Below are 20,998 nucleotides of genomic sequence, written 5' to 3'. Positions count from 1 at the left end.
TGACAAGCAGTATCAAAATCTGACCTGACAAGCAGTATCAAAATCTGACCTGACAAGCAGTATCAAAATCTGACCTGACAAGCAGTATCAAAATCTGACCTGACAAGCAGTATCAAAATCTGACCTGACAAGCAGTATCAAAATCTGACTTGACAAGCAGTATCTAAATCTCACCTGACAAGCAGTATCAAAATCTGTCGGAAGAGGAGCACTCAGAGAACATTCCATAACCTTCCTTCCTTGAACATTCCAGGAGCCAACGCATTTTTTACTCCTGCCAGGAAACTCTCTGCTGGGAGCAGTTACGCAAATTTCTGCGTCTAGGGTACTGTCAAAACGCGCACCCCACCCAGCAACTAATCCACATCCACCCTAGGATGGTGTTGCCCTGCTGCCATGAGCCCAGTAAAAAACATCCAAACCACAAATGAATCACATTCTAGCCCTTCTTATGCAACTTTTTAGCCCCAAATCCTGCCTTTCTTTATTATGTTAATCCTCATTTATCCTGAGTAACAGGTTTGGATCAACTGTGCAAAGTTATCTTTTTTAAAGGTTCATAACTTTCTATTTAGGTCGAGAAGAAAAAACCGTCTGCATACTTTCATTTAGATTAGTTAAAACTAAGTTTGTTTATCAACAATTTAGATATTTTACCCCTACAAATAAAGAAATTTAAATATTTTATGATTATTGATTTCAATTGAAACATGTCACATTTCTGAAGCAAATTCAAAGTATGGACACAAAACATGTTATGGAACATTTCGTGATTTGAGACATTTCACAGATTTGAATCAATGATACTTTTACACGATTTGGCAAGTAACACAAAATATTTTTGTTTATGGTAGAATTTAAATTATAAAAGAATAAAAATCTAAAAAATATTTTCTGCTCTGATATTTCAAAATACATATAACGACTTATAATTCATTGAAAATTTCTAATATAAATATTTTATTGTTCTTAAAATTGAACAGAAAAATGCGCAAAATTTTATATTAAAAATGGACAAAACTTTTAATCATCGTTACTCTGTGTTTAAAAGTATAATGTGGAAACAAATTTTAGAATAATTTAGAAGATAAAAATATACTCGGTGATTCATGCTATTCTGCAAATTATGAAAAGGCCTTTTATTCTGAATTATTGAATATTCTCAGATTATAGATTGTTACATAAGTTGGTTTATGTTCTCATCTTGATTAATAGTATGTTGGACATAGTTTCTTTAATTGATATTTGCACTCAAGACAGGGAGAGTTACTAAAACGTTGATCATAATTTGTGTTCCCAAACCTGACACCCAGTCTCAGGTTTGAAACATAAGCATGGTTTGGAACTGTCTTCCCTTGAATTAAAGAGAACTTTTATCTGTTCATTGTAAAGCCAATGCAGATAAATGAGTAAAGAAATGGATGTTATAATTGTAAGATGTAAAAAAAGATATTTATAGTTTTTCTATCTGTTCATAAAACTAAAAAAAACTGGTTGGATTTAGAAAAACAAAATTGACATTTTTAGATTAGATTATAAAAAGCAAAAAATTAATTTACAGGAAGTCAGGATGTAGGGTTTAGCTAGCATCAGTAAGATTTGGAGATGATTCAACATTTTAATTGGTTTGAATGTTAATTTGTGAGGTTCATGGCAGCCGGCCTAATGTTGAGAAATACATTTTCACTATTTTGTCCTTGTTTATAATTTTTGTTCATAAAGAGAAAATGCTATTTATGTGTTCTGAGATGGAATTTAAAGAATTTGAGCCGCGGTTTAAATCCGCCAAAACCTGGTTTAAATTAAGCGCCGGATTAAATCTTGAAACATTTCATACAATTTTAAGTGGAACCAACCATATATAAACCGCGGCTTAAATTTAAACCGCCGCTCAAATTCTTTAAATTCGGCCACTGAATATCAAATAAGGACTTAGTTTGATCTTTCTAAAACTATAACCATTGTTGATTTAAAAGAATGCCCTTAAATTGAGTGTCCATTCAATATGGTCACACCTCAGTCAAGGATAGCAAATCAGTATTTAACATCAAATACCACAATCATGCTTTGTCAATCAAAATATTAATATATTAAGATTATATTATAAATTATCTATTATGTTGTTAACTCACAGTGAATATATCTCATACTTCTTTCAGTTCTACTAATTAAACTTACCAACATTTTCCCTCTAATTGCTCCCTTCTCCAGCCCTCGGGCAACCCTATCCTGAAAAATTTTAAAATGAGAAGGACTAAGTAGGGACCGCATTATCTGATGGGTTAAATCTGTGAACTGCAGTTGAAGGAGATGTAAACAGAGACTTCAGGATCAAACATCATTTATGTCTGAATGTTTTGGTAGGAGGGCTGGGATATATAAAGCTCTGTGGTTTAAAATTGTGAAGACATGCAATATAAAAAGGCAAGAAAGCGGAATGAAATAATAAAAATTGAAAAATATGTGATTATTATGTGAAATTATTTGCGCAAGTTCCACTAGTGACATGAGCGTCGTTTTCGACTTCTAAATTCAGCCCTTATTTAGGAAATGAGTGTGTACCACAGAAGCATCTGTACAAGGAGGGAAGTCGATAAAATCTGGAGTAGCTAAGCAGACAGGTCGTACACTGTCAGTAAATGATGCCACTGCTTTCTCTAGCCTAGACGTTACCATTTGAAATTTATGAAAGGGATTTAGAATTAAGGAACCAAGGTTCGATGATGTAGGAATAGTATAAACATTAACAAAACAATATTGGCAAGGAAAAAAGAGATTTTCTTGCAATTAATTACTTTAACACTGTTCTAATATGGTTGCGGATAGTAATAGCTTCACTATTTGATCCACGGGCAGCTGTAGTATATTTGAATTTCCGAGCCGGGTCAACTTTTCCGGTCCCAGTTTGTACTGTGTTGCCCGGACATTTGGTAACTAAGGCAGACAGTCAATAGGACTAGCGGGTGCAACAAGGTTGACGCGGTCAGACATTAGGTTGAATTTACTTTTAAGAAAGGGTCAGAGGTGCATGAATCAAGCATATTTTCTGGTTACAGATTACATAAAGTAGATGAAATTGTAGATTACATTTATATATATATTTACATTTTAGATGAAAGATCAAAAATAGTCAACATTGTAATTATTAGCCAGAAATATTCTTGATTAAATAGGGAAACTAAAACAACCCTCTTTATTATATTCTATCTTTAAAAATTTGTTTAACTTTAAAAAGCATAAAATGAACGTATATTGAGCTGGTTCTGAAATGGTCTCTGTCCCTGATAAGAAGTATATCTGGAGACATCTGGAACTCTTGAGATGTATCTAGATCAGGATGAATCCACATCATATCAGGTTTGTACAGAAGACCAACATCTAAGTGCAACAAATTAAAAGTTAAATCTCATAGAACTAATTAATTAAATCATTTACCTTCCTGAGGATTCAAATGTTTCATTTCTGCTGCAGTCCAAGGAAAACCCTTAATAAGAGGTGTAATCTTTTAGTTCTGCAAAACTAGTATAACACATGAACATTGTACATACTTCTATCTAGTAAGAATATCCAGAGAGCTGAGCCTGCGATTTAAAAAATTTGGGAAAATACAGCTTGGGTCTAAGCTGTTGTTGAGCCTTATTTATAATCTCAAGATTATGTTAGTCTCCAGAGCTGAAAACTTTAGAATGGTGGATATCGAGATCAATGCGTGATCTTCTTTTTTTCTTAATCTCAAGACTAACCTAATCTTTTACTTGTATCAAGAAAAGTGTATAAAATTCAACCAATCAGAGTCGGGTATATGAAGCCGGGAAATTTGAAATTTTGCTCGCCATTTAAGATTAATAGAACAGAAACGGGAGGGACTCTCTAATTTTGAAAACCTGTTTTTGATTTTTCTGTACTATATCCAAAAAAGAGAAGATTAAGCAAGAAATTAAAAGTTTCCACAGTGGATATTCGGATTGAGTAGTTGGGATTAAAGGTTATCCATTCTAAAGTTCCCAGCTGTTTATGCTAATCTATTTGGCGGATTTTCATTGTAGGAATTGGTGCATTCCGGGTTTTTATGAGAATAAGACTCAACGTTGTGCCTTATTCTACACTAAAACCTACCAAGGTCAGTTTTATTTTCTTTGGGCCTTACTCCTTAAGTCTAGCCGAAGATCTTGCAGCTGTCAATCACGTGACACAAGCTATCGTCACAGTTGGGTAGAAGATTGGGTCTTAAAGTCGGGTTAAGGTTTTAGGGCTCGGGCGAAGTTTTTAAATTGCAGGCTCTGCAAACTCTTGTTTTGAGGCTCTAAAGATCTATGGTTAATTTATACTTTTTGCTAATTTTTATTTAATTTTTACTTAATATCCATATAAGTATCTAAAATTCAATCAATCAGAGTATCATTTGAATTAATTGAACAGCAAATTATAGGCTAGACAATTTACTGCAAAATCAATTAGTGAACACTTGGTTGGAACCTAGAAATGGATATACCCACTGTAACTAGGAAACCAGGAAAGTATGGTGCACCTTCGGGAAAATGAGCCCAGAGCTGAAAACTTTAGAATGGGATATCCTTAATCCTGATCTGTTAGTTAATCTGGAGATTAAATTCATGAGGTGAACAAGCAATATTTAATCTGGAGATTAAGAAAAAGAGTGGATTAAGCATTAATCCTGATATCCAATATTCTAAAGTTCCCAGCTCTGAGCTGAAAACTTTAGAATGGTGGATATCAGGATTAATGCTTAATCCACTCTTTTTCTTAATCTCCAGATTAAATATTGCTTGTTCTCCTATCATTTTTAATCTCCAGATTAATTATCCGATCAGGATTAAGGATATCCCATTCTAAAGTTTTCAGCTCTGGTTTAATATTTTTAACACAATTATGATATAAAATATATTATACAAACTGACATTTGTGAATGTATATAACATATACAATACATATCAATTAAAAAATATTAAAAAAAACACATTCATGATGAAGATTAATTATTTAGCTAAAGGAAAAAATTAAATTTCTTACAATTTTGAATGTACGATAAAATCTTTTTTATGAATCAAACAGCATAATTTCAAGATTTGTACGTTCTCAGGTAGGAATTAATAAATGCCAGGAAGCAGTTAAAATGTGTACATTATGTTTAACCACTTTTCTATCAAACCTCATAGGCTATAGAGAAATTGTTCAACTGGCAGATCTAGTTGAACTACTTCTCTATCTTTTATTAAATCCCAACTTAAATCAAAACTCTGTTCTTCTACAGTGTGTCTCTGAAAATCACGAAATTCTTTAGAACATAAAATTTTGAGACTACATTTTAAGTACATTTTGTAGGTTTAAACAGCATTTTAAAGTAAAACAATGACCCTTAAATTTCTGGGCATTTAGTAACATTTTTTAGTACGATAGTGGGTGAAAAGTAATTATAGAATAGGGACACAGAGCATTTTTTCGAATATTAGCCATAATTAATGAAATGATCCTTACTTCTTCTTTTCCTCTCTATTCTTCAACACTTTTTCCTCTATCTACTCCTTTTCCTATCTATTCTTCAATACCTTTTCCTCTATCTACTCCTTTTCCTATCTATTCTTTAATACCTTTTCCTCTATCTACACCTTTTCCTATCTATTCTTCAATACCTTTTCCTCTATCTACACCTTTTCTTCTCTATTCTTCAATACCTTTTTCTCTATCTACTCATTTTCCTTTTCCTCCTTTTCCTTTATTTCTAAATAGTTTTTGTTTTATTTAAATTTAACATGCATGTATCGCTGCAAAAGGGCATCTCATTAAAACAACCAACAATGGTTAGAGAGGCCCATGGCTAAATAAAAATGTAAAAATTGTGCAATTGTAATTGTTTTTTATTAAAATATTTAGTAAAATATATATCTTTCTATCTATCTATCTGTCTAACCCCCATGAAATAATATAAAATTGGTCCATCTTTGCACAAAACTACAATAGTTCTTCACAATCTAAGGAACTTGTGAAATTTAGAAAAACAAAAATAAAACCTTTAATCTCAATTAAAATGGAATTTTTAATGCAAATTGTTGGTAAATCTAAATTCCCTGAAGTTTAGAATATCCCAGGGGACAAAAGTTTCAAACTGTGCCTTATTCAAAACTTGGAACTGAGTTATGATGAGATTTAAGAAACTGTTCTAGTGTTCACGGGGCAATTCTTAAATCTCAGATTACAAGACTTATCCAGCTTCCGGTATTGTCGAGGGTTAAACCTTCATTTAGGGGGTAAAACGTTGTCATCAGTGGAATTCCTTCAAATTTACTCAATAATGTTATTAACCTTGAATGTGTGATTCTAACATGTTTTTAGTCTGATTAAAATAACATTATTATTAACATTATTGTATGTATAGGCCAAACAGATTATACTTATATCGCCCTTTCAGCTTAGCCTCGACAACAAGAAGCAGGTCTTGGCAAATAAACTGAATTTTCCACTGAATTAGATTTTCAGAAAGGCTAACAATCTTACCGTTTTCTTGTTTGCTGCTGTTGCTCCAATAAAAAGTTTGGTTTTCTCTTTAGCAACCTTCATATCCTGGTAAAAAGTGTTTTTTTTATCAATGTAATTGAAAACTGGAGTTTCTTCTTACAATGTATAGTAGACAATATATGTAGACAATATATAGATTCCTGATTGTCCTCAGATGAGTTTTAGAAGTGTAACATGGAAGTTTATAACTTTAATAAACTTTTATGAACTACTTTATCTAGGGCTGGGTAGTGAGCACCTTTCTATTAACAAACAGCAAGGTTTCAAAAATTAATGAAAGATTTCTTAAGCAAATTAATAGAACCGTTAATTTTGAAATTGTTAACAAACAAAACTGACGGTCCATGATAAAAATCACAGACTGATGAAGTTTTTTATCAACTGTGTGAAACACAGAAAATTATTTATTTTTTGGTGTTTTTGAATGTCGTCTTTTATTTTTTTCTGCTATTTATACCCGAAATAATTGTGAGCAGCTGGTGCTCCTAGCGATTTCTCAGATATATTCTGTTAACGCCATTAATATAATTGAGTTTGTTCAGAAACGGTAACAGTTATGAAAAAAGCCTGAACATCCCCAGCTATAACTTTATTTACCTTAATTAAATTAGGAACACCTTGCTGAACAACTCCTATTTGCCTATAATGTGAAATACAAATTAAATTTTAAACTAAATCATATAAACGTTGATAATCCTCTCCAAATACAGTGAAACCCTTAATAAAGAATACATCGGAAGAATTTATCAAATGTCGTCTTGACAATTTTTAATAAGTTTTATACTATATTACGTAAATTTCAGTATTTGCGAAAATAAATAAATAGCCATGAATATGCGGGAACAGTTTTAAAGAGTTCCATATAATTATTTAATTAAAAAACTAAATATCTGCAACATTCCATTATCAGAAAGTGAAGAATACGACATTTGATGAATTCTTTCGATGTATTCGTTATTAAGGGTTTCACTGTATGTAGTTTTACAATTGACAATTTAATGTACAAAGAGTAAATCTATAACCTCTCCACATTAAACAGGGCAGCAGAAATTTATTAAATCTAAGCTGGGAACTCTTGTATTGTGAATGCCTAGATCAATGCTTGATCTCAATCTTTTGTTAATCTGCAGATTAATTTAATCTTTTTTCAATATGATTATATTGATTATGAGTATAGATTATAGGCGGAGTGGGATTCATGTTGTGTTCAATGCCCCGGAAAATTCCAAAACAGAGAGAGGGGGAGTGAATTTTTTAGATCCAGAAAAATAATTAAATAAGTATTTATTTAGGGTTAGGTTGGTTAAGACACTTTCTGGGCCCAGCGCTGCGGCTAGGACAGGCTAGGGGGCTGAGCGCTGCGGCCACGGGTTAGGTTAAGTTATGACACTTTCTGGGCAAAGCGCTGCGGCTAGGACAGGCTAGGGGGGCGAGCGCTGGGCCACATGTCTTACATTTAAGACCCCACCAGCTGCCAGTCTCTTAGCAGGCATCCCACAGATACTATTTTTCTGGATCTACAAAATTCAATCCCCCTCTCTCTGTTTTGGAATTTTCCGGGGCATTGAACACAGCATGAATCCCACTCTGCCTAGATTATACAGCTCTAAAGTTCCCAGTAACAGTAAATGAGTCATTCTTGGACTTTTAAGCAGCTAGATTAAGTTCTACAGTAAACATACAGACTACATCAAGCGAAATGGTAAAGTACACAAAATTAATTAGTCTCTTTTACAGGAAGATTCTATAGGTTGTAATATCTGAATGATTTGTTTGAAATTAAATTGATTTTTTTACGGTCTAAGTCGTATGTTGCAATTTTCTCAACTTGTATGGACAATTTTCTCCTTATAGACGCAACAGAAAGAAGTAAGATTAGGAGCGATCAAACGCGCTTTTTATCGCATTGAGCCTATACCCCCTTTCATTTTTCGCGAACACTCCCTTTAATATGGAATATTTTGTATGTTTAGTGTCGGAGATTGACCTTTTTTCAGTATTGAGTATAGCGAGATTTTGGTCAAATTAATTTTTAAAATCTCACGAAACATATTTCTCCGATGTCAATAAAATAATTTTTTAAATTTCAATGAATATTATTAAATTTTCATCTTCTATATAATAAAACATGACAGTCATATAATATATAATGCCTATATAGCCGCCCAAACGGCTGGACCGATTGGGCTGAAATTTTGAATTTATTTTCAAAATTTTTTTTCTTCAAATTTTAAAATTTAAAAAAAAATTCTTCCAGGGGCAACGCCGGGCCGTTCAGCTAGTAATCTGTCAATCATTATTTGGATATAATATCTGATTTATGGTGTATATCTAATGAAAACAAGGCTAATCAAAAAGTAAATTAAGCTGGAATTTTTAAGCTGGTGTTTGTTTGTTAAATAAACTGGAAAAGGACAACGAAAAGTAAAGAAAACATATATGATATTTCACAATAATGGGAGAATCTGAAAAGGTATATTTAAACAACTAAAAAGTTCTTAAAGTTTCAAAAGTAATATAGCAATATAATCAGCAATCAGAATTCAGTAGTCTGTGCACAGGGCAGTGAACTTCTCAATTTACCAAGAGGAGTTTTAAGTGATTTTACAAATTATGAGAACAGTGTCCGAATTTAATGAATTTAAGCCGCCTTTCAAATCCGCCCAAAAGCCGGTTTCAATTGAGCGCCGGCTTAAATCTTGAAAAATTTAATACAATTTTAAGTGAAACCAACCATATTTGAGCCCCGCAGCTTGAATTTAAGCGGCGGCTCAAATTCTTTAAATTCGGCCTCAGGAACTTCAAGACACTTTTACCTCACAAGTTTTTTGTAGGAACTAATAAAACCATTGGTATTAAAATTACTGATAATTTAATCTTATCAAATATTTTAAGACTTCAAACATTATTCTTATAATATAGTCATCTTTGAGCATTGAGTGGTTAAAAATGGAAAACAAATCTAATATTTTTGCTCTCCTGAAGACAAAAAGCTTTGGATACTAATGTTAGAAACAACAAGCTTAACCTGAGCAGGATCTAGGTTTAAACAAAGTGCAGGGAACTAATGTTTTTTTTAAGCCTAATGGAAAATATCTGATGATTTAGGAAAATTCAAAAACTATATTTAGGGCAAATATTTCATATTTTAGCGGTTTTTCTCATTTTCTTAAAATATTTATCTACAAGCTGAAGGGAAAATGTTTTTTTTTTAAAAATTTGAAAAAACTTTCAAAAACTGAGTTTCCAAAAAAAATTTTTAGCCCAATCAGTCAGCCGTTTGGCTGGCTATCCGAATGTCTTGTTTTATTATATAGATACAATTTTGTTAGACAATTGAAAAAATTATACCTATGATATTTAGGTAGGGCGGGGCCGCCTGAACAATTTAGGTGAATCTACTTAATCAAAAAACAATTTTTTTTGTGAAATTGCAGATTTTTAAGTGAAAACAGAAGTCTCATTTCATTGGCATTAAAGTTACTATATTGAAAAGTCAAATTTAGATATTAAAAGTTTTAAGGTTGCAGAACAATAGTTCTAAACATTTTTAACGAATTTTGACCAGTTTCTGGTCAATTTAATCGTTTCCGCTTTAATCTTGTAAATTTAAAATGTATATTAGTTTTTCTGATGAGATTATTAGAAAACAATCTTACATGGAAATTAAGTCTTTAGAATTATAAAACATTTTGTTTTCCCTAGAAAATTCGCAATTTCACAAAAAATTGTTTTTTGATTAAGCAGAGGCCGAATTAAAAGAATTTAAGTCGCGGCTTAAATCCGCCAAACCCCGGTTTAAATTGAGCGTCGGCTTAAATCTTGAAACCAACCATAATTAAGCCGCGGCTCAAATTCTTTAACTTCGGCCTCAGATTCGCCTAAATTGTTTAGATGGTCTTGTCGTACTTAAATATCATAGGTTTAATTTTTTTACATTGTTTAGCAAAATGTGAAATTTCATATGAATATTTTCAGAAAATGAGAAAATCCGTGAAAATATGCAATATTTGCCTTTGACATACTTTTAGGATTTTCTTAAATACTATTCCTAAATCATCAGATATTTTTCGTTAAGATTCAAAAGACACCAGTTCCGTATAATATTTTCAAGCTAAATTCTTAGAAAACCCAAGGATACCTTGGGTGTAACATAGGCTAATTTTTTTTCAAAATTGGAATTTTTTTCCACGGGCAACGCTGGGCACATAAATCAACCTGAGGATTAATTTATCAACAGAACTGTCATTTTCAAGCAGGTCAACGTTTTTAATAAATAATCTTGTAAATATTCTATCTTACCTTGAGTTAAGTAAAGACCCACCACAATCTCCATTATTATTGAAATCTAAAAACACCATCCAGGGCAGAGGTAGTTTTACTGCGTTTCCTCCCACAACCCTAGTTCCCGCTTTCTAGATGTTGATAAAATATTGATTTTGGAGTTTTTCTAAAAATATTTTAAATCTCAGTAGTCATCAATCAACTAATAGCTAGAAGTTTCTTCATATTGACTTGGGTTAGAAAATTGGGTAAAAGAATTAGTTTTGAAGATAACCAATATAATATAAATAGAATAATAAAGATTGAGCGAAATAATGGTTCACATTTTTTCCTTTCATTCTTTTATTCTATTGCTTAAAGTAGAAATAACTGACCAGTGAGAGTAAAGAGGCAAGGCCTGTTAAATATATGGAGACAGCCAAATAGTAATTTTTGCGATATATCATAGCCAAGAGATTTTTTGCAGCATTTTTGCGATATCTCATTAGCCAAGAGATTTTTAGCAGGATTTTTGCGATATCTCATTAGACGAGAGATTTATTACATCTTCTGACTGGCCGGAACTGCAGAGATACTTGAAGGAATAGAATTAATCCTTCAGACTACAGAATATACGGAACCTGTACATTGTGGGATTTTTTCCATTATAAAGGTTACTAACATAGTCTAAAGAAATCATCCTAAAGAGAGAGGGACTACCTGGCCACCAATGAGACTACACTATAACTTTTTACTTACTTAGAAATAAAGACTTTTGAGTGAATTCAGTAATTTAATTGATTTACATGTTACCTTTTTTTAATGATAATTTCAAAAAACATTAATGTTAACTAAATCTAGTTAAACAAAGATATCTCTTGAAGCAATTATTATAACAGATAAATAATATTGACTTCAGAATTTGTTTTCTTGATTTCTTCCTTTTGCAGAAAAAAATAGCATTATTTACATATTATTATTAAAATTATATTGAATAGAAGACGCTTGGTACTGGTTTAATTCAACAGAGCTGAAAACTTTAGATTGGTGGATATTGAGATAAGTGTTTGAACCTCTCTTTTTCTTAATATCGAGACTAACCTAATTTTGTACTAATACCCTGAAAAGTGTATAAAATTCAACCAATCAGAGTCGCGTATATGAAGCCGATAAATTTGAAATTTTGCGCGCCATTTAAGATTATATACAGAAACGGTTTTTGATGTTTCTCTACTATTTCCAAGAAAGAACGATGTAAGAAGAAAATCAAAACTGTGTAGATTGGATACTCAGATTAAGTAATTGGGATTAAGGATATCTCATTCTAAGTTTTCAGCTCAGGTGATACTTTTTATTTTGCTACTGCACATGGTTTAAAATGCATTATTTTCTCTTTTATAAACACTTACCTTCCTAGTCTTAATCTTCAGTTTCTCCAATCTGATATCTTTCTCTGCACATTTTATAGCAGCATCAAATGCCTTGCATTCAGTTTGCAGATTTTCCATAGTGACGTCACCAGGAGTGTACAGTCCACACTCATCTACAGTTCAGTACAGTACAAGGGTTGAAAAGTTTATTAAACTAGGCTTACAGAGCCATAGAGAATAGAATATATATTAGAGGAGAATTTAAAGAATCTCTCGGTATGAATTTTTTGAGTCCGGCCTTTCAGGCTGAAAGGGAGTTCAAAGTGTACAAATCATGTAAATGTTCACAAATTATATGCAGTAAAGTACATTAATACAGTATGTTCCCTAGACTATTCATTTCAATTTCGAATTTTTTAAACTGTTAAATAAACTTAATAATGAATTAGGTGAATAAAAAACATAATTTGATTTATATTTATAACGGAAAATCATCGTTTGTAAAGTGAAAGGCATAGAGTCTTTGTGAAATGATCATTGGTCAATTATGAAACCAGCCTATTTCATAATTTGGTTTTCTTTTAATATTAATATGAGATTTCAGGTTTATATAGGTTATATAGCATAAATATGTGAAGTACACCTGCAGTATGGAAACAGTACAACAAAATGGCCGTTTTACACTTTTTTCTATAGTAAATTCCACTCTAATATATATTCTATTCTCTACGGTTGAAAAGTTTATCAAACTAGGCTGTTAGAGCACTTCAGAAATTAAAGAAGTTTTTTTCTGGTTTTATTACTTACTTAGATAAAACAAAATTTTCTATATCTTAACTAAATTCTTCAAAATGCTTGTTAGTTTGAACGTACAGAAAAAGCAGACCACAGTTTGGAATTGCAAGAACATTACATTTTGTTATGATTTTGACATTTAAGTTAACAATTTTGACAAGAAACACCTTTCCGATTAGAACAACTTGGAGCATTTTCGGAAGGGTGACTTTTAGCATTAAAGAGTTCAAGAATAAGACACATTTTTTCCACTCCAAAAATAAACTTAAAAGTAATGAAATTTAAGTTTACTAGCCTTAGAGGGCGCTTCGCGCCCATCTTCTAAACTAATTGTGTACATGTTCTCTTTGTGTACATCGTAAAACAAAACCAAAATAATTCGCGGATTTTCACAAAAAATTTCGTGGATTTTCAAAACTTTCAAAAATTTAATGACGATTGAATTTTGATGGAGACAAATATTTGAAATTTTGATCATTCATAAACCTTCCCTGTGGTCAGGTGATGTCCCACAAAAAATTTGGGCCCGATCGGTTCAGCCGTTTTGACAAGAAACACCTTTCCGATTAGAACAACTTGGAGCATTTTCGGAAGGGTGACTTTTATTATTAAAGAGTTCAAGAATAAGACACATTTTTTCCACTCCAAAAATATATTTAAAAGTAATGAAATTTAAGTTTACTAGCCTTAGAGGGCGCTTCGCGCCCATCTTCTAAACTAATTGTGTACATGTTCTCTTTGTGTACATCGTAAAACAAAACCAAAATAATTCGCGGATTTTCACAAAAAATTTCGTGGATTTTCAAAACTTTCAAAAATTTAATGACGATTGAATTTTGATGGAGACAAATATTTGAAATTTTGATCATTCATAAACCTTCCCTGTGGTCAGGTGATGTCCCACAAAAAATTTGGGCCCGATCGGTTCAGCCGTTTTGACAAGAAACACCTTTCCGATTAGAACAACTTGGAGCATTTTCGGAAGGGTGACTTTTAGCATTAAAGAGTTCAAGAATAAGACACATTTTTTCCACTCCAAAAATAAACTTAAAAGTAATGAAATTTAAGTTTATGGTGTTTCTCAGATTAGCATAGATATCAAAGATAAGAATACAAGAAACATTTTTAAATCTACCTTTGCAATTGAAATCATCTAAAGCTTGAACATAAGTGAGACAAAGAATGAAAAAAAAAAATTTCATTCTTCCACGAAGTTGCACTAAGACTGTTTAATTTAATTCTTTAATTGCAGAGTGTAATAATATACTGTAATGTTTATAAAGTAAACCTCCTCATATATCATAAACATTTTAAACTTGGATTTAAGTTTTGGAAAAGAATAGGGAAGATGAGTAAACTTATTCATCTAAATAATATAGTTTTGATGTGATCAGTAAATTGTTTTTTTTTTGTTTTTTTTTGTAATTAATAATTTAAGAAATCATTCTCATTGATTGTTTATGGAGAAAAACTCCTTAACAAATAGTGTTTTCTCCCGATATGTGGCGGGGTAGACACATGGGCACCGTTCTTTTTTTTACCAAACGATTAACGATCTTGATGGTCAACAAACGATTTAAATATCGGCTATTTTTGTTGGTTAACAGAATTTCCCATTATTTCCAGTTCCACTCAGGAAACATTTAAAATTACCAATTCCGTAGATATTTGAAATTTGAAACACTGTCCAGTCCTAGCCTTGTATATTAATTTGTATTTAGTTAGATTAATCTTTGATGTAAATACAACCCCGCCTTTGATAAATCCTGTTTAGAGACATTTTAATCAGGTAATTGTAGACAATTTATTTTATTTGTTTTGTTAAAGTATAAGGCTAAGGGGGGGGGACAGGGATTTTCCCCCGCCTTCTTTCCTAATTACTTCAATTCTTTAAAGCAAATTTTTTTTCAACAATTTTATTATTATGAGACACTCTCTGAAAAGTATCGTTAAATGGGAAGTATGTATACAGGCAGAGGCGTATTCAGGGGGGGGGATATTGGGGCTCCCCCCTTGGACCAATGAAATCTATTGATTTCAGGTGGTTTTTAGGCCCCAACGTGTGCTGAACCCCCCTCCCCTCCTGGAAAGAAAAAATATTTAAGCCCCCCCCCCTGGCCAAATTCCTGAAAACACCCCTGCTTACACCCCTGCTTACAAGGGAAACTTAACTTTTATTAAAATGACGTTTTTTCTAAAAGTTGTGAGTTTGTTGAGGTTCAGCCTGGCCGCAGCAGATCCACCTGTAAAAGCATAAGTTGAGAACGAATGTAATTTATAAGAATATAAATGAAAAAAAAATAAAAAGTAAAATGTGTGGAAATCATTGCTTCAAAACTCCTTTTGAGTAAAATCTTGCATATAAATGTATATTGCAACTTATTATTTATCATTTAAACTGTGTACAGCATTCATAAGATATGTGCAAAGCATATAATTATGATACATATTTATGAATTACAAATATCATAATTATAAATTGTAAATCCATCCAAATATTTGGAATAAGAATAAAATCTTCCAAAACCTCGAAAGCCACTGAAATCAATGCTATCTTTCCCACAAACAATGACAAATGCCCTGATGTGACAATTTATTAAAAATTAAGGAACATCAAGACAAACTCTCCAGATTCACCTTTTCCAACTTTTTAAGTTGCAATCTCCTCATGTCCAAATCTTTAAAGAAAACTACACTGCTGGCTGAGCAATCAGATTGATTTTACAATCACAGGATACTCTTTCACACACTCGTCTCCATCCTCAGCTCCCTCTCACCTACAGTCAATTGGAAGTCTAAGGAACTCATCGCTTTCTCTCTATCCCTTATATTCAAGGAACTCATTTCTTTCTCTCTAGTCTCTATCCCTTATAACGAAGAGTGAAGACGATATTTTCATATTTCTCAAACCTGTGTGCAAATCCAGCTACAGCTGTAAAAACCAAGTTTAAACATTATGATAAGTTAACTATACATTCAAATATAATTCGGAATTAATGTATACCATGTAATATTTAAAAGATCAGTTATAAAATATAACTAGCTGAAGGGCCTGGCGTTGCCCGTGGATAAAAATTAGTAAAACATTTTTTAAAAATATTTTTAAAAAAATGAAAAAAAATTTCGAATTTTTAAGCCTATAAAATTCCCATGAGTGCCCATTCGGTCCAGCCGTTTGGCCTCTTTTTTACTCTACAGAGGTTTGGTCCATCACCATCACTGAATTTTAAATTCCATTAACAGAAAGTGAAGAATACGACATTTGATGAATTCTTTCGATGTATTCGTTATTAAGGATTTCACTGTAGATGGACTGATTTGCGGTTAGCAAATTTACATTAACTCTCTCCACTCCAGGAGATTTTTAATAACACTCCCCATAAATTGAGGTTTATGTGAAATTATGTTGAAATTAAGTTCATAAAAAGAATGATTTTCAAATCCCTGTATTTTTTCAATCTGATTTGTCTTAATACGAATTAGTATATATTCTGTTTAAACAGTCTAATCTTGCATTCTGTATTAAAATCAAACTTTAAGAGATTATTGCGGAGCCCCCTGCAAGACTATAAACCCTAAATTTGTAAAGAGAACCAGCAAAAAAATGCTCAACTCTAGTTCTAGAACTAAAATTGACAATTTTATGGATTTTTAAAGTTTCCAACTTGTCCGAATAAATGTTATAATGTTAAAAAACTTAATTTTGAAAATCTGATTTTATTATTCTGATTGCATCGTTTGTGTTTATTCATACAATTATAGTTATACAATACAATGAAATTTTTTTCTTGCTAAATTTGATATATTTCAATATCATTTTGAATTTGTCAAAAAGGTTATGAGATGATTTCGTTGATTTTTTGGGACACATGATACATCTCTGCGCCATTCTTCATTTTATTTGGGACACATTTCTCCACCCTCCATGTTATCAGTAACAAGCTTCTTCAACCAATCATGCAGTCTCGTCACTCTAAAATACAATAATTATATTACACCTAGAGATGTGCATCGTTAAAATACAATAATCATATTACACCTAGGGATGTGCATAGTTAAAATACAATAATTATATTACAGCTAGAGATGTGCATCGTTAAAATACAATAATCATATTACACCTAGGGATGTGCAGCGCTAAAATACAATAATTATATTACACCTAGGGATGTGCATAGTTAAAATACAATATTTATATTACAGCTAAGGATGTGCATCGTTAAAATACAATAATCATATTACACCCAGGGGTGTCCTTGGGTGTATTATGATTATTATTATTAGTATTAGTATACCTGGAGTATTGAACCCTGTACATTCAACCCCCCTTGGAGACTACACCAAGTTGGGTTTAGTTTAGTTTTGAACCAAGTACATCCAACCCGCCCTGGAGACAACATCAAGTAGGGTGTAGTATACCTGGAGTATTGAACCGAGAACACCTAACCCCCCCTGGAGACTACACCAAGTAGGGTTTAGTATACCTGGAGTATTGAACCCAGTACATCCAACCCCCCTAGAGACTACACCAAATAGGGTTTGGTATACCTGGAATATTTATCCGTGTACACCCAACCCCCTGGAGACTACACCAAGTATGGTTTAGAATACCTGGAGTATAACCAAGGATTGTTGAGTACATCCAACCCATCTAGAAACTACACCAAGTAAGGTTTAGTATACCTGGAGTATATCCCAGGATTGTTGAACCCTGCACATCCAACCCCTCCAGAGAATACACCAAGTAGCGGTGGCTCGAACTTTACCATCAACCTGTAAACCAGAAAACTTGGGTATAGGAAGACGACTTTTTTTTTAAAGATCACAGCTTTACGCCATCAGGTTGCAAAGATATAAGGATTAGAAAAATTGAGTTTGTTACAAAGGCTTAATTCCTATCCATGTTATCCAATAAAGAAAAGACGACCTTTACATTCCTCCAGAGTGGTCCGCCAGAATCTCCTTGACAGGTGTCTCGTCCTAGAATAATTTAACTTTTAGGGAGTGTAAGAGTATTTTCGAGTGACACTGTGACACTCCATCATAAAATAAAAAAAAACTTAGGAACTGAACACTCATATTAAACTCTTATTTTTCACCCGATCTTTGAAACCTGATTATTTAAACCTTTGATCTTTTAAACATTGATCCACTCGAATATAAACACAGGTAAAAGCTCGAATCTACTGATATTAGACTTATTCTCATCAGTCGTAGCTCTTCTAGTTTTGATTTTACGTCCAAGTTTAAGAAAATCAAGTTTATTTGGTTTCATATTAGAAATACAACATTATTTCTGGAGAAGCATTGTAGGACTTAAATCTAACAGAATTCTTAGTTTGAAATATCAAAGGTTTAAGATATCAGGTGGCATATATTCTAGTTCTAGTTCTAGTTCTAGTTCTAGTTCTAGTTCTAGTTCTAGTTCTAGTTCTAGATCTAGTTCTAGTTTTGGTTCTAGTTCTAGTTCTAGTCCTAGTTCTAATTCTAGTTCTAGTTCTAGTTCTAGTTCTAGTTCTAGTTCTAATTCTAGTCCTAGTTCTAGGTCTAGTTCTAGTTCTAGTTCTAGTTCCAGTTCTAGTTCTAGTTCTAGTTCTAGTTCTAGTTCTAGTTCTAGTTCTAGTTCCAGTTCTAATTTTAGTTTTAGTTCTAGTTCTAGTTCTAGTTCTAGTTCTAGTTCTAGTTCTAGTGGGTTAGAAAGTTGAAGCAAGCATTTATTTCTATTTGACCGACCTCCTAAAAACCAGTTGTATGAATAATCATCAGGAAGCCCGGTTAGATCCTTCTGATTTCCTTGGAACACAAACTTATATTTAGAAGGTTTATTCATGGTAGTTAGAGCAGCATCTCCAGATATCTTCTCATATGCAGCAGCATCCTTTTTCAACTCTTCTTTAGATTTTCTGAACATGGGAATATATTTTAATATAAACACTTTAAGAAAATTGGGGAAAAATCTAAATTGGCAAGTATTGTTTCTGCAAACATTTTTCATCAAGAACTACAGATAATTGATTAATGGTTTGTGCAAAGGTAGGGTTGCATATTCCCTGGTTACTTTCCCCGAAAGTACTAATATTCTCAATTATATTAACTATTATATTCTCAATTATATTAACGATAATATACTCAATTATATTAACGATAATATTCTCAATTATATTAACGATAATATTCTCAATTATATTAACGATAATATTCTCAATTATATTAACGATAATATTCTCAATTATATTAACGATTTCATGATTTCACAGAAGCACAGTCACAAATTTGCTGTTGGAAAATTATAAGTTTTGGAAAATCTCTTTTGGGAAATCATTTTTTGGGAAAGTCTCTTTTTGGAAATTATATATTTGGAAAAGTGCCTTTTGGGAAATTATACACTTGGGAAAGTGTCTTTTCGGTAATTGTACATTTAGGAAACTGCCTCTTTGGAAATTTTACATTTGATAAAATCATACATTTAGAAGAAACTCCCTTGGGAAAGAACTGATCAACATTATCCAACCTTAATTTGATGAAAACACTCCTAGTGTCTGGTAAAATAGTTTTCTTCCCCCCACACATCTCATATTCAGAGTTAAACATACTTCCCTAGAAATACAAGAGTTATCTGCACAATAAAAATACTTCCCTCGTAAACCTTTCATATTTCAACTTTAAAATTTTCTGACTTTCGATATTTTGTACATTTTTCTAGATTTAACCTTCATACTTTGAAATGTAAAAGGTTTCAAAAATATAGGAATTAGAAAATTAGAGTTTGTGACAATTAAGTGTTCGGCTCCTTTATTAATATCCAAGGATTAGAAATTTGTGATGTTTAAAATATAATGTAATAAGTGACCTACTCCAGAACAGTCTCTCAGACACGGATCAATCCAGTGTCCGAATTTAATGAATTTAAGCCGCGTCTCAAATTCACCAAAAACCGGTTTCAATTGAGCGTCGGTTTAGATCTTGAAAAATTGAATACAATTTTAAGTGGAACCAACCATATTTGATTAGGCCGCGGCTCAAATTCTTTAAATTCCGCCTCTGGTACAACTCAATCCCTCTGGTTGGTCTACGAGGCATAACAGCTAATCAGTTCAATAACATGATTTCTGAACCATGAACTATTGATGTTAACACAGACACAATCTCTGAACTAAAGAACGTACCAAAGACTTTGCTAATTAACAAAGTCTTGTTATAGAACTATCAATGTTAACATGGACACAATCTCTGAACCATGTACTGTCAATGTCCCCACGGACACAATCTCTGAACCATAAACTATCACTGTCAACACGGACACGATCTCTGAACAATGAACTATCAATGTTAACACGGACACAATCTCTGAGCTATGAACTTTCAATGGTAACATGGACACAATCTCTGAACTATGAACCATGAATGTCAACACAGACACGATTTATCTAAACAAAGCCCAATCTGTGTCTATCTTTCAAGAAGTGATTTTGGGGCGTTTCTTGTTCGCTAAACAAAGAACAATTACTCTCACTCGGTAATCGTTCAAGAGTCTATTCCAACTGACGTGTATTAAGATATCTATGTTACAGGTTAAGTTAATGTACGTATTTACAAGATTAGCGAAGATATATATAAGAGTAGTTCCGCCAATTTCAATACAGGTTTGACGTAGTTATAGCTAGGTGTTAGGTTAATCGCAATACAAGATTTGCGTACATATTTACAAGTGCATTTGGATTTACAGACATTGTACTACGTAATATATCTAGGCATGTTCATGTTTACAAATATAGGGATTGCTACGATTTTTGCGACAATAATTCTAATAGTTGCATTTAGGTTTTTAAAATTATTGCCGAGCAATTTAAATGGGAGTTCTAAATAACTATTTTGATTACATCTCACGTTTAAAGTATTCCCTGAGACTGTTACCTCGTTTTGTTCCATTTTCAGCATATACTCACATTCATCCTGAGTCAACAGGTTCACAGTAGCAAAGTTTATTCCATCAGCTGAATCTTGGCATTTATCGGCACACTGTCCCATTTCCTCGA

The 20,998-nt window shown here is 32.4% G+C and overlaps 3 protein-coding genes across 3 annotated transcripts in view; all 3 read right to left on the bottom strand.

The window, feature by feature from the left end:
• The window catches only part of LOC111715491 (uncharacterized), a 16,948-nt gene extending 9,732 nt beyond the window's left edge, over positions 1-7,216 (bottom strand). Inside the window, exons 1-7 of the mRNA XM_023490822.1 lie at positions 7,132-7,216; positions 6,514-6,579; positions 3,436-3,484; positions 3,282-3,378; positions 2,563-2,662; positions 2,179-2,229; positions 175-372 (exon numbers count right to left, since the gene is read on the bottom strand). Of these exons, the coding sequence (XP_023346590.1) occupies positions 175-372; positions 2,179-2,229; positions 2,563-2,662; positions 3,282-3,378; positions 3,436-3,484; positions 6,514-6,576 (558 nt within the window). The 5' untranslated portion in view covers positions 6,577-6,579; positions 7,132-7,216. The remainder of the gene's footprint in view (positions 1-174; positions 373-2,178; positions 2,230-2,562; positions 2,663-3,281; positions 3,379-3,435; positions 3,485-6,513; positions 6,580-7,131) is intronic.
• Positions 7,217-10,815: 3,599 nt separating this feature from the next.
• LOC111715490 (uncharacterized) lies at positions 10,816-14,209 on the bottom strand. The gene is made up of 3 exons (XM_023490821.1): positions 14,098-14,209; positions 12,207-12,340; positions 10,816-10,949 (listed from the first exon to the last, which is right to left on the bottom strand). The coding sequence occupies exons 1-3, from the start codon at positions 14,162-14,164 to the stop codon at positions 10,833-10,835; spliced, it is 318 nt and encodes a 105-aa protein (XP_023346589.1). The 5' UTR covers positions 14,165-14,209; the 3' UTR covers positions 10,816-10,832.
• Positions 14,210-16,691: 2,482 nt separating this feature from the next.
• On the bottom strand, positions 16,692-20,992 carry LOC111715489 (uncharacterized). Its single transcript, XM_023490820.1, has 6 exons — positions 20,877-20,992; positions 19,474-19,559; positions 18,696-18,865; positions 17,890-17,942; positions 17,646-17,735; positions 16,692-16,935 (listed from the first exon to the last, which is right to left on the bottom strand). Exons 1-6 carry the CDS (start codon positions 20,988-20,990, stop codon positions 16,918-16,920), a joined length of 531 nt encoding a protein of 176 aa, XP_023346588.1. The 5' UTR covers positions 20,991-20,992; the 3' UTR covers positions 16,692-16,917.
• Between the last annotated feature and the right edge of the window lie 6 nt (positions 20,993-20,998).

This window comes from Eurytemora carolleeae, unplaced genomic scaffold (assembly GCF_000591075.1).
Source record: "Eurytemora carolleeae unplaced genomic scaffold, Eaff_2.0 scaffold1799, whole genome shotgun sequence".
Classification (NCBI taxonomy): domain Eukaryota; kingdom Metazoa; phylum Arthropoda; class Copepoda; order Calanoida; family Temoridae; genus Eurytemora; species Eurytemora carolleeae.
Note: the sequence above shows the minus strand (reverse complement) of the source record. Positions and strands in the feature narration are given on the sequence as shown.

What these genes read in the sequence shown, in the direction of transcription:
- LOC111715490 (XM_023490821.1), bottom strand. Translation starts at nt 14,164, where the DNA reads ATGAAATTTTTTTTTTTCATTCTTTGTCTCACTTATGTTCAAGCTTTA. An exon ending in AGATGATTTCAATTGCAAAG is followed by an intron (nt 12,341 to 14,097) that starts GTAGATTTAAAA and finishes ACTGAACTGTAG; the next exon opens with ATGAGTGTGGACTGTACACT. An exon ending in TGAAGATTAAGACTAGGAAG is followed by an intron (nt 10,950 to 12,206) that starts GTAAGTGTTTAT and finishes ATCAACATCTAG; the next exon opens with AAAGCGGGAACTAGGGTTGT.
- LOC111715489 (XM_023490820.1), bottom strand. Translation starts at nt 20,990, where the DNA reads ATGGGACAGTGTGCCGATAAATGCCAAGATTCAGCTGATGGAATAAAC. An exon ending in AGTGTTTTCATCAAATTAAG is followed by an intron (nt 18,866 to 19,473) that starts GTTGGATAATGT and finishes TCCCATGTTCAG; the next exon opens with AAAATCTAAAGAAGAGTTGA. An exon ending in CACTCTGGAGGAATGTAAAG is followed by an intron (nt 17,736 to 17,889) that starts GTCGTCTTTTCT and finishes TCTGGTTTACAG; the next exon opens with GTTGATGGTAAAGTTCGAGC.